Source organism: Epinephelus moara, chromosome 8, assembly GCF_006386435.1.
Source record: "Epinephelus moara isolate mb chromosome 8, YSFRI_EMoa_1.0, whole genome shotgun sequence".
Classification (NCBI taxonomy): Eukaryota; Metazoa; Chordata; class Actinopteri; order Perciformes; family Serranidae; genus Epinephelus; species Epinephelus moara.
Window position 1 is genome coordinate 24,995,565 of NC_065513.1, and position 13,148 is coordinate 25,008,712.

Genomic DNA, 13,148 nt, shown 5'->3' on the forward strand with positions numbered 1-13,148 from the left:
ACCGAGCGCTTACCTTTTCCCTCCCTGGTGTGATCACACTCTTGCACTATTCTACCTTGTAAATGTATGTGTACCAGTGTTTTTCCCTGCTTCTTGTCGCACTGTCTGTGTCTGTTTGTCCAACACAGCAGATAATCAGTTGATCCTTCTTGAGCCGTCCATATGTATTTGTCATGATGACTAAAAGCTGCAACGCTCGTCATTAATGCAGCAGAAACGACCTTGGAATAAACCTTTCAGTCTGTTTGTCCTGATCAGGGTTGAACATTTATAATCTGTTCAATTATGTGACTTATGCAGCATGTTTATTGAGGCTTTACTTCTCCTGCAGTATGTTTCCCTTTGTCCAGACTTTTTTCATAATTTTTTTCCAGTTTTCTTTTTCTCTCTGCAGCATGCACACACACACACACACACACACACACACACACACACACACACACACACACACAGAGTCTCTCTCAGTCTCTCTGTCTTTATAAGGACATATGAGAAACTCAGCTCCACTGGGCACTATCACAGAGTTTTGATTCTGTCTCCCATGTTTGCTGTTGCTGTACCAACAACTGAACTCTGACCTTGTTTCCAGCTGAGCGCCACTGAGCTAAGATTATAAAAAGGGGGATGGGTCACTATCCCAGAAATAGTGAAGCCCTAAGAGACCATCTCAGCACTCAGCTTTATCAAAATGAATGAAACAGAGATCTAAAAGTCGGTATTTAAACACAGCCTGCCAATTTGTCATTTTTCTAGCATTGCACTATGTTACAGAAAGGCTATTTTTGTTGCTGAGACATATTTGACTCACTTTGGGCATATAAGGGCATATGTGCATGTGAAGGGCTGCTTTATGTTTGCTCTCCAGTGTCACCCAGTGCTGCATAAACTGACAGTGAGCCATCACTGTAATCCTTATAATCTGAGACATGGATCAGGAAATCATGACAGATTTTCCTTTTAACACAGACTCATGTATTAAAGCTGTAACTCACTGGTTTTATATATCTATATTTATCCTTTCTCGAAATACTTACACAGGAATTAATTTGTGATTGAAGTTATCCCGTTACATATATTCTTTAGGGGTGTAAATCACAAGTTTATATTGATTCTGTGGACAACGATACAATATTTGCATTTGTCATAAAGTCTGCGAAAGTACGAGTCCGTTGAATTCAGGCGCCTGTGATTGATATGAGGCATAATCAGTAAATATCCTCATCGTCTTATTCTTGGCTGCTTGTTGTTGCCTTCGTGGCGCTAGGCTGCTAGCACTGTTTAAATGTTGAGAAGGAGTTGTGCTTGTACACAAATGGTGACACACACATGTGCCATTGGAATTTCAAAATAAAGGCATATCTTAAAGATGACAATATGTATCAATGTTTTCACTTTGCATCAATATTATTGAATCATTGATCATTGAACTGATATATCGATCAAGATCAATGTGTTGTTACACTCCCAATATTCCTTCCTAAAAGTGAAAATGTGTGTGCGTGTGTTTCCAGCGTTCCCAGTAACTCCAGGGTACTGATGCTCCTGGGCCAACTGGAGAGGATGAACAGAGAGGCCATGATGAAAGATGTGGAGACGGCAAGACAGGTCACCGCAAAGATATTTCATCTCATACAGACACAGGGTGAGAGAGCACACACACACACACACACACACTCACACACACACACAAAATAATGTGCAATGGGCTCAAACTGAAACTACAGAAAAGATAAATCCAACGTTTATGTGTTTCTATAGAAACGTGAATTGTGTATGGTGGTGTCATCTCCAAGTGTGATAACTGACCAGTGCTGCCACCTCTTGGTACTTTCTTGGTACTTGCCGCTGTAATGACGAACAGTATCAGCCCTAAATTTCACCGTTGACAGCACATCATACCTTCATTATAATATGCTGATACAAAAAATGTTTATTTTAACGGTAATTCTCAAAACAATAAGTTCAAGCATAAGGAAACGGAAAGGAGTAACAACCACCACCACCACCACACACACACACACACACACACACACCTGTCCACAAGTAAATATGCTGTAACCCACACCATATTCCCCTTCATGGTGACTGGTCAGAGCAATGATGGTTTCAGGTTGATATTGGCTAACCTACCTGGCATAAAGCACAGACACTGATAGGCACAGTCTGCATGTTGATTTAAAATAGCACTCCACTGGTTTTCACAACTATACTTTTGGACTCACAATAGACACTTTTAAAAAATATCAAAATTCAGCAGAACCTGAGATGATATTTCTGTTACACACATTCTTCTCCCTCATCAAAACTTGGTACCTCCATTACCTGCAATGAGACTTAACCGACGGCAGTTTGATCAGAGATTTGGGTGTGTTATCTCCTCAGTACTATGTTCCCCTTTATAGAGACAGTTCACCCAAAATCAAAAATACATATTTTACCTCTTACATGCAGTGGTATTTATCAGTCTAGAGTGGAGGTATCAGCCGGAGAGATGTCTGCCCTCTCTCGAATATACTAAGTAGATGGCACTCAGCTTCGGGTGCTCAAAGTACTGATGAAATACATTTGAAAAACTCAACAGCAATGTCTCTTTCCTGAAATCATGACCCGGTTACTCAAGATAATCCGCAGACCTTGTTGTGAGCAGTTTCATGTAGGAACTATTTTCTTTCTACCGAACTACACCTGCCAACTGTATAACCAAGGCAGGAGTGCATCTACTGCTAGCTCACCTAGCACCACTGAGCTACCTAACGTTACAGCTCAGCCAAGGAGGACCCCATTAATGTTTACACTGTGCGCTATCACCAGTACGAGCCTATCGTCCATGAGTAGATGCACTCTTCCTTCTGCCTGGTGATACAATTGCCGGATGTGGTGCAGTAGAGAGAAAATAGTTCCTACATAAAACTGCTCACAGCAAGGTCTGTGGATTACCTTGAGTAACTGGGTCATGATTGACATGATGAGACATTGCTGTTCAGGTGGAGCTCTGTTCACACAGCAGTTGCTGTGTAAACAGAGCTGGGTTAGTTTACCGGTAGTCAAAGTGTGGATGGATTGATACAGTGTCTCCGGATCTGGTTCTCTGATTACTCTTTTGAAAAAGGAGAGCAGAAGAGAAGACCTGACAGTGAAAGAAGGAGGCATTGTGCTGCGTCGCTTTGTAGAACAGACTGAAACATGAGTGCGTCTCTGTTAGCAGGGTGCCTCTCTGCCATCCTGAAGAGCTGGGATGAATAGAAATCCCTGATGCAAGCATCTTTGCTCCGGTGCTTTAACAATTTGTTGATTAATGTATTATGTCACACTGATGGAAAATTACAACAGTTCTGTTACTTGTTAATGTCAAGCGAATTGCCAAACACTCTCTGTTGCGGCTTCTCAAATGTGAGGATTTGCTGCCTTTGTCTGTTTTACATTTCAGAAATGACTGTCTTTATGTATTGGTTTTACAAAACAAGCAATTTTAACACATAATAGACTAAACAATTAATCAGTTAAAGGTACATTGTTCAAGATTCAGTGGGATATTTTGGCAGAAATGGAAAATCATATAATAAGTATGTTTTCTTTAGTTTATAAACACCTGAAAATAAGATGTGTTGTTTTTTGTTACTTTAGAATGAGCTGTTTATATCTACATAGGGAACGGGTCCTCATCCATGGAGTCCGCCATGTTGCACTGCCATGATTCTGCAGTAGCAGAACAGACAAACCAAACACTGGCTCTGTCATTTTCACGTTTCCAACATAGTTCATAGCCCATCCACGACCAGCTGAAACTGATTTGTAACTTGAAACTGCTTTAGTTAGTGTTGTTACCAGTTTAAATACCTGGTGCATTTGTTTAGGAGAGGAAGAGACCTGTGTGGATGATTAGGCTCCCACTGAAAGTCTCTTGAACATCTGGTTTTTCAGTTATCAGAGAAAAATGGTGAGCACTCATTAGCAGGTGCGGGGCTAGTGGCCCTTCTGCGATGATCCGAGCAGCATTAGAGAAACACAGATTTGTAATGTGGGCGGCACCATGGTGAAGTGGATAGCACTGTTGCCTCACAGCAAGACGGTTCCTGGTTTGAACCCCAGGGTGGGGGAGCCCTTCCTTGTGTCAGTGTGGGTTTTCTCCAGGTACTCCGGCTTCCTCCCACAGTCCAAAGACATGCAGGTTAATTGGTGACTCTAAATTGGCCGTAGGTGTGAATCTGAGTGTGAATGGTTATCTGTCTGATAGTATGGCGACCTGTCCAGGGTGTACCCCACCTCTCAACCAGTGTCAGCTGGGATAGGCTCCAACCCCCCGCCACCACTTACAAGAAGTGGTTATGAAAAATGAATGAATGAATGAAATGAGATGTGTAACGTGAAACCGTGTCAGTGTTTTTACTGGTTTTAATCACCAGGGGTCTCATTTATAAACATTGTGTACGCACAAAACGAGACCTGAAGGAGACGTTCGCCTCTTCCCACGCAAAAGTTGTGATCTATAAAAACAGACTTGGTGAGAGAAACTTTGACACATACTGGCGAACATTGTAGACACAGGAAATTGACGATGCAGATGGTGAGGTGAGAGCCTGACTGTAGAAATTGTTGAATATTTTTTGGTTCATGCTTTTTTCTGTAGGTACATTTTTAGTATGCATCCTAAGCATAATTTTATAAATGAGATCCCTGGTCCATTTGTTTTGGAGAGGAGGAGATCTCTGCAAATAATTCAGCTCCTGGTGAAAACCAGTGATCACTGAATGAGTCATAACCAGGAGTCATGCTTTGACATGGGAGAAGTTTTCCTCCCCATTAGATGCCACAAAATCCTACACACTGCTCTTAGTATTGAAAGAAATTATCAGATATCAACAGATAAATCAGTGCTGAAAATAGCTGATACCTACAGCCATTACTTAAAACACTGAATAAGAAAAGTTAACCACAATACTGGAGATGTGTTTGCTGTTTCACAATGTGTGTACTAACCTACAAACTCCATTTTTTTGTCGGTGGCTCTTACATTACCTTTGCCCTGGAGCTAGGTTTTCATTTAGTGGCTTTTTCATTGTGGATTTTTTAAATGAGGGCAACTTGTGATCACTCGGGTCAAGCCTTAATGGAGCCTTTATGTGAAGGTGAAGAATCCTGCTGAATCATCACCTCATATTTTGAGCCTGCTGGCATACTTTGAACCCGCTCTGAACTTCTTCCCTCTCGCTTTTCTTAAATTTCATCTGTCCTCTTCCCTTAATTCCCTACTTCCTCCCACTCCCCACTTCAAAGTAAACTTGTGGTTAATCCATCATGACGTATGCGCACAGTGGAGAGGCTTCTGTCTGTGACCCTGTCAATCAGTATATATCAGCTGTTCCTCTCTCATCTGCTGCTTGGCTGTCTGTCACACCCTGACTGCAGCCTCAACCTGAAATGTGTATGAACATGACGTCTGTTAGGGGGATGGAGGGGGTCCATGACCCTGTTTGCAGTAACTATACACCCCGAGACAGACTTTGCTGTACTCTTGTCTCATGTTCAGAATTTTAGGAGCTTAGGAGACAGTAAAGAGATACCAAGAGAAAGAGCAGGGATTATAGGGAGGAATGAGAGCCAGGAGTTGTCAGTTGGTTGTAAACTCATGCATGTGATGAAAAGATGCATTAAAAAAAACTCCACCAGGGGTGTTATTGTTCAGTTTAGTGGAGAATGAATTCAGCTTTAGAGACAACAGTTCTCTCTTTACTTTCTCATTTGCTGTCAGAAACTGTTTATTTAAGCGTAAAGCAGCTGTCCCTATAGTGCTGACAGGGGGGGTCAGAGAAAGAGGAGAGGACGCATGAGGAGAGGTATCCTATACAGCTGTCAGTTTTCTAGGACTAGTTGGTGGTTTAGTTTCTAGTAGCGTGCAAGGGGAGGTGCTGAGCGCAAGATTCATCATGACCTGCCCCTAAGCTCAGTGTGTTGGTTCACAGCTGGAGGACTGGCCAGCTAAGCAGTCTACCTCTCGCCTCAGAGGGATAGAGAACTACCAGTGTAACATTCAGAGAGCCTTCATGCTTCATATGACCATCAAGCTCCGAGGCATTTGATTCACAGCAGACCTGCACTGTAAACATCCAGGACTCAAGAGGCCGCCAACCTGGGATTTTGGAAACATATTTTCTCCCACAGCTTCGGTGAACTTTGAGACTGTTAGGAAATGGAGTACCGCTACACAAGGAGATACTATCAATCTTTGGTCGCCCCGGAGCCACCATATAGGGTGCAGTATGATGAAAATGCTTCAGGTATTTTGACTCCGGCTCTTAAAAATCCTCCGAGGCATAGATTTTCACAGCTGCATTATCTATGATGGCACTCATGTTACAGATATATTTTAAATATTCCACTTTGCTCAGGCCAACAGGTTAGAACAACCAGTATGACTTCTGCAATCTTCACCATTCATGTTCAGCACTTTAAACAGTCTGCCACAGCTTACTACTATCTACAGTCACTGGAAAAGACATAAATGATGGTAAATGTGCAGATAACAAAAAGCTGACTGGCTGCTTTACTTGAGTGCAATCATAAAGCTTCGTAAATTCTTATTAGACCGCACATTGTACAAGCAAAATAAAATCATTGAGCAGTAAATAGATAAAGCAGCAAATCATTGTTATGCCTTATTGTTTTTTTTATTTGATATCTTATTATTTTTTAGAGATGCTCCTATGTGTAACCCCTAGTGATGTTTGTTATTCGAGGATTAGTGCTGAAATGTTGTTTTGGAGCGTTTTCAAAAAGTCTGGCATGACAGAAATGTTTTCAGAGGTCACTGCTCTTTAAGGCACTGAACTGTGTGTATGCGTGTGTGTGTGTGTGTGCATGTTTGCATTCTCAGCATTGTTAATTGAAAGGGAAGTCTTTATGATATTGTATGTGTTTATATATACGTCGGCAGTCCACTATAAACTAATGCGGGTTTATATAAGTCATTTTGAAAAGGTCGAAGGACTTCAGTGTCTGTTCCATACTCTCTGTCCTGTATTTGTGTTTGGAGAGTTTGTTCCAGGACAAGACAGGATCAAACACAGAGACCTCTCTAAAGAGGTCGGGAATTTGTCAGCTCCTAAATTACAGGGCAGGTGGAGGGTGTGATTCAAAGAGGTGGACAGGTGGAAAAAGAGAGACAAAAGATAGAGGTGAAGCAGGAGTTGTAGCCAAAGCTTTTATTTTTACATCTTGAGCGGGGCAGTTTTTAAGAGGAGAGAATGTAAAGCTCATGTGTGCAGAAGCTAAGATTTAACACAATGTAAAAAAAGGAGCTTTGATGATATGAAATATATGCAGTAGAATCTTTGTAACTACAAGTCCCCGGGAGAGCATTCTTCACACCTTCCAGCATAATCCTCTGTGACATTGTGACTTGTCTGTAATTGTTGACCTAACATTTACAGGACAACCGGCTGTACTTGAATAACAGCCCCCACTTTGCTTGTGGGAGAAGCCCATGAGTTGTTTTGCACAAATGCAGCACTGTTTGTCTTCACATCACTGATCCTTTTTGTTTTGTTGTGTGTTGCAGAGAAGAGCGGCAAAGAGGTGATGTCCAAAGGCTCCAGTGGCATGGAGGTCTTACTGGCTTCACTGGAGGTCAGCTTACTCACCAACACAACTGGACACCGCAGCTTGTGACATGACAAACCTGTAACACAAAGCTTGTTCTGAAGCTTTTACTTGTGTCTGCACAAATGGAGTGGTTTCCTTATAAGTCTGACTAGCAGATACTTACTCATCTTTGTGCTAGGCTAAGCTAAACGGCTGCTGGTGCTAGCTTCACGTTTATCCGACAGCCGTCAAAGTGGTAACAGTCTAACTGATGCATTGTTTGATTTGAGATTAGACTGCGCACATAGGAGAGAGAACATCAAGTAAAAATGTCTATAACCCACTTTACACACCTGTATATTGTTTAACAAGTGTACCATGTGGCTCCGACAGAATACCCGGGATGTCCAGACCACTCTGAACATCTTGTACATTCTCAGTGAGCTGCTGACTGTGGGTGAGTGGCGGTTTCGTTTCCTTTTTTCCAGACTTGATGAGCAGTTTATGCCCTGATTTTGAGAGCTGATGACATTTATTTCCCTGCTGGATAGTCACTTAGTGGGCAATTTAACTGTCATTTCTAATTTAGAGAAAGTATTTGGAAAAGCATTTACTGTTTCATGACTGTGAGAAGTATTTTAAAAGCATAAACTATTAATATTGCCACTCTAATAAATGACAAATGATATTAAATTGGAAATGTAGCTAGGATTGATAAAGCAGTAATGTTTTAAGGTTTGTGCTATCCAGGACTTCAACTGCATATCCCCATCGTAATTGATGTTGTATCACATTTAATGCTGTTTTGTTGTTGTTTTCTGTCTTTAGGCAGAGGTCGCAGAGTGGGAGTATTTGTGTCTAAAGGAGGAACAGGAATATTATTCCAGATTCTGATCACTGCCAGTAAGGAGCTGCCTCCCAGTGAAGAACTCATGCTGCAGCTTCACTCACTGCTCGCCAAGGTTGGCCCAAAAGGTAGGCTTAATGTCACCCTGTTAAACAAACAAACACAGTACAGAGTACACCAATATATCAGGGTAGCCAGGTTCTAATGTTATTTTTTATTCCTGTGTTATTGAATTTGCTCTTCTTTCTGTTTCCTTGTTTTACTTTGTTATGTGAACCATGTCCTGTCACTTAATGTCAGCTAAAGTCTGGTCTGTGTTGTTAAAGGTGCTCTGTTTAGTTTCCTTGTAAATAAATAAAAGTTACATTTACTTTGATATTTCTCACCAAAATGCATTGTGTGTTGAGGTCTAACAAACGTTGGGTGCATTTCCTTGCTTTAAAGACATTTTAGCATGTTTTCACACCTGCCTTGTTTGGTTCGGTTCAAGCGAACTCAAGTTTGTTTGCCCTCTAAGTGTGGTTTGTTTGGGCAGGTGTGAACACAGCAATCGCACTCGGATGTGAACAAAACAACCAGACCGAGACCTTCTTGAAGAGGTGGTCTCAGCCTAGTTACAAACAAACTCTGGTGCAGTTCGTTTGTGGTGAGAACGTGTTCCGACCTCAATCTGAACCAACTGCAGTCACATGACACATTGTTTGGGTTAAACATGAGCATGTTACAGTCCTGGAGGATTATTAATGTGCACCTCCTCCTGTACTGCCTTAATATGCACATTCAGCACATCCAATGCATCAACACATTGTTTTCTAGTTGGAGCCGCACCTCGTTTTCAAACTGTATGGTTTGACTAAAATGAACAATGACAGCAATATAGTCCACGATGACCAGCGCTAAAATCAACCTGCGTAGTTGTCCCTCCATTGTGACATTAGAAAGTGTCACATTTATCTTGCAAGTGTACTCTTCTTCAACGTTTTGTTTACTTCCTCGATTTTTCCCGCATGGAAATTCTGACCAATCAAGAGCAGCTTTCTTGTGCAAGGCATTTGATCTGGTCCGCTTGTAAATGCTACCGTGAGAACACGAACCTACTCTCGGCAATTATTCAACTTTCTAACAAAATTAAATCCTGATTCAGACCAAAGCAAGACAACTCTAGGTCTGAGAGCACCCTGAAATATTTTAAATTGCCAGCAGGGATGATGTCTTCTTCTTCACTGCCTTTGCGGGTGAATTGCTACATTTCTTGGCTTGTTACTGCCAACTGTAGATCAGTAGAATACTGTGAAACCATTGGCAAGATGTGAAACACACCATCTGAGTGGAAGAAGAATAGGTTTAGCTTGCCTCAAAGGCCTTACAAGGAATGGCAGGCCTGTCCCTTGCTCTCACAGTCAGGCAGTCTTATATCAGGAGAGACTTCAGAGACCATCTGAGTGTTTACATGCATGCATGCATGCATGCATCTGCTGCGTCCGAGTGTGTGTGTGTGTGTGCACTATACAACACAACATAGTGGTCAAAAATTCTCTCTCAAGACTGTACTGTTATTTAATTAAATCACTGAGAATCTACTGATGATACTCTGCATAATATCTGACCTTACAACCTCTGTATGTTCAGACAGAAAGTTTGGAGTGAAGGCCCGACTGAGCGGAGCGCTGAACGTCACAGTCAACTTAATGAAACAGAACCTACAGAACACCAAACTGCTTCTGCCCTGCCTGCAGGTTCTCAGGGTTTACTCCACCAACTGTAAGCCATTTCTTTGAAGATAGAGAGAAGTTTAAGTCGCAAGCAGATGAAGTGTCAGTGGTATTGGATGTCTGCTTCTACCTTTGCCTGATGTCTCTTCATGTATGTGTTTGTTTTTGCAAAAGCTGTGAATGCTATTTCTTTGGGCAAGAATGGAGTGGTGGAACTCATGTTCAAGATTGCCGCGCCGTACAGCAAGAAGAACACCAGCCTGCTGAAGTAAGCAGACGACTGAGTGTTGTGTTCTAAGAAACTAGCGACAGCCACAAGCTTCAGCATCTTTACTTCTTTCAGTTTTGTTTTCCATGTAACTAATTTGTCATGTTTCTTATTCAACAGGGTCGCTCTGGATGCACTGGGAGCACTGCTGAAATCCAGTGAGTAATTTGCTTTGTAGCGATGACTTGACTCTTCAGTAGTGTAGTGATCCTTCATTAGTGCTTGTGTCCATGCTGTATCACCTTCCTCTGCCTCTCTAACCTCCATGTTCATCAACCCCTTGCCTGGCCTTGACTAATTTTCTGATTCTGTTGATGATCAATCAACATGGATTTCAACTTCCCCTTCTTACCTCTCCCATGCTTCTCTTCATCCCATCCCTCAGTGGCAAAGTACAGATTATCACTGCTGTCTCTCCTCCTTCCTTCTCTTTCCTGTGCAGAAACAAACGCTCGCCGTGCAGTAGATGGTGGACACGTGCCTGTCTTGCTGGCTCTGTACCTGGACTGGCATCGCAATGACACACGCCATCGCCACATGCTAATTCGCAAAGGGCTGCTGGTCTGCCTCAGGAACATCACCAACATCAAGCTCGGCAGGAAAGCATTCATAGACGCTGATGGCATGAGGATTCTCTACAACTCATCCACTGTGAGCGAGAATGTGACACACACGTGGCAGATAATTAAAGCATGCAACACATACATTCTGCACCACACACACACTCACTCTCACCTACTCTTTACTTTCTGTGTGGTTTTATTTCTAGGAGTGTCTTCCAGTGCGGACTCTGGATCCTCTTGTCAACACGTCGAGTCTCATCATGAGGAAGTGTTTCCCTAAGAACCGCCTGCCTCTGCCCACCATCAAATCAGCCTTCCACTACCAGCTGCCACATGTACCTGCTGTAGGACCTGTGGCGCAGCTGTACAGCCAGCCACCTGGGGGTGAGAACACAGGACACACTCACAAACACACATCCAATTCACTTAGAGAGTGCCTGAGCATTACACTGTGTTTGTGCATGCCTGTCATTGATGATTATGCAGTACAGACAAACATATAGACATTTATTTGCTCCTAGATTCAGTCATGCATAACACACAGACACATAGATGATGATGAATACATCCATGGAGCACATAAATGGTTAATGGCAACACTGCTGCGCACAATGTGCCTTACAGGAAGAAAGATTCATCAGCTCTGCAGCAGGCCCTTAAAGAAGGGTAAGACGTACGTAAGACACAACTCCATCCTCAGAATACATAGACTCACTCACTGCTGCTTTCTCATTCACCTCACATCAAACTCTAACTCCACTGAACTAACACATGACATGTGTTAGCTATAAACATGTGATAGAGATGCTTAGTTCACGTCGCTTAGTGCTTGCTTTGCTCACCAGTGGACATTGTACTCAGCTTATTTGCCTCCTTGCATCCACAGGCTGCCGGGTGAAACATTCGATCCCCTTTGCTTTTCTCTTAAACTGATCTTAAATAAAACATGTACGATCAGAATATTATTTTTCGTGTAGCCCTATGCTTAATTGAATCTGCTTGGTGATGTAGATGAATACATATCTTAGTTAATTTCTTGTAGAATGCCAAAGCCAACAGGAAGTCCATAAAACAATAATATACATCACAAATGTGACAACTGGCAGCAGCAACCCAGTAACTCCCTCAGCCTGAGCACAAAGTTGTGTGGACGCATCTATTTTCATAAAAAAAAACGAACTCAAGATTCTCTGATTCCAGCCTCTTCAATGTGAATATTTTCTGGTTTCTTTACTCCTCTATGACAGTAAACTGAATGTATTTGGGTTGTGGACAAAACAAGACATTTGAGGACGTCACCCTGAGCTTTGGGAAGCAGGGATTGACATTTTTCACAATTTTCTGACATTTTATAAACCAAACATCAAATCGATTGATTGAGAAAATAATGGACACATTAATCGACAATGAAAATTATCATTAGTTGCAGCCTTAATCACCAGCTCAGTGTATTTGAAGAAATATTCTCAACATTTCTTCTGTCCTCTAAATCTCACACTCATCTCTGAATCATGGCTGCTCACATCTTTTTGTTAACATTTCCTCTGTTCCTCTCATAGCAATTAAACTCAATGACCGAAATCAGTTGAGTTCTGCCAGTCTGGTTACGTGCCAGCCTTACACACACTTTGGAAAATAATAAACTCCTAGCTTGGGCGAAAAGAAGGAAAATGTTCATTTTAAGGACAGTCACCTTATATATCTTTGTGTGTGTGTGTGTGTGTGTGTGTGTGTGTGTGTGTGTGTGTGTGTGTGTACCCAGTGGATGATGTGGTGGATGAAAGCGACGATAACGAGGAGACAGACGCAGACACAGAGAACGAAACTGAGAATGAAGAGGACGAGAAGGATCAGCGCGCTCTGGTAATATTCAGCACTCGCATGCACACACCGTATTTCACACGGCAACGTTACGTGTTGCACTTAGTGTTCAAAAAGTTGAGTATATTTTCTATGTATGACCGTGGTGCAACAGAGACAGTGTACACTGTAGTGATTTACATATTTACAACATTTTTGCAGCGTGATTGAACTTAACAAAGGGTTGTGATGTCATGTAATTTGAGGATACAATCTCTTACAGCTGTATCCCTTCCTCTGCACTCCTCTTTACTTCCAGCAGAGGCCAGTCATAACTCACCAACGTCAGCTCACCAGACCGTGCCAAACACTCCCGTATC

The 13,148-nt window shown here is 42.2% G+C and overlaps 1 protein-coding gene across 4 annotated transcripts in view; it reads left to right on the top strand.

Moving 5' to 3' along the window:
- agtpbp1 (ATP/GTP binding carboxypeptidase 1) overlaps positions 1-13,148 on the top strand; it is a 34,719-nt gene that overhangs the window by 1,705 nt on the left and 19,866 nt on the right. For 2 of the 4 annotated variants that reach the window (XM_050050554.1, XM_050050555.1), the window contains exons 3-13: positions 1,512-1,642; positions 7,556-7,623; positions 7,972-8,035; positions 8,407-8,553; positions 10,055-10,186; positions 10,312-10,405; positions 10,526-10,563; positions 10,848-11,056; positions 11,175-11,352; positions 11,593-11,634; positions 12,731-12,831. In XM_050050554.1, the coding sequence (XP_049906511.1) occupies positions 1,512-1,642; positions 7,556-7,623; positions 7,972-8,035; positions 8,407-8,553; positions 10,055-10,186; positions 10,312-10,405; positions 10,526-10,563; positions 10,848-11,056; positions 11,175-11,352; positions 11,593-11,634; positions 12,731-12,831 (1,204 nt within the window). Of the gene's footprint in view, positions 1-1,511; positions 1,643-5,951; positions 6,276-7,555; positions 7,624-7,971; positions 8,036-8,406; positions 8,554-10,054; positions 10,187-10,311; positions 10,406-10,525; positions 10,564-10,847; positions 11,057-11,174; positions 11,353-11,592; positions 11,635-12,730; positions 12,832-13,148 lie in introns of those variants that run through there. The other 2 variants (XM_050050557.1, XM_050050556.1) reach the window with 2 other exon arrangements.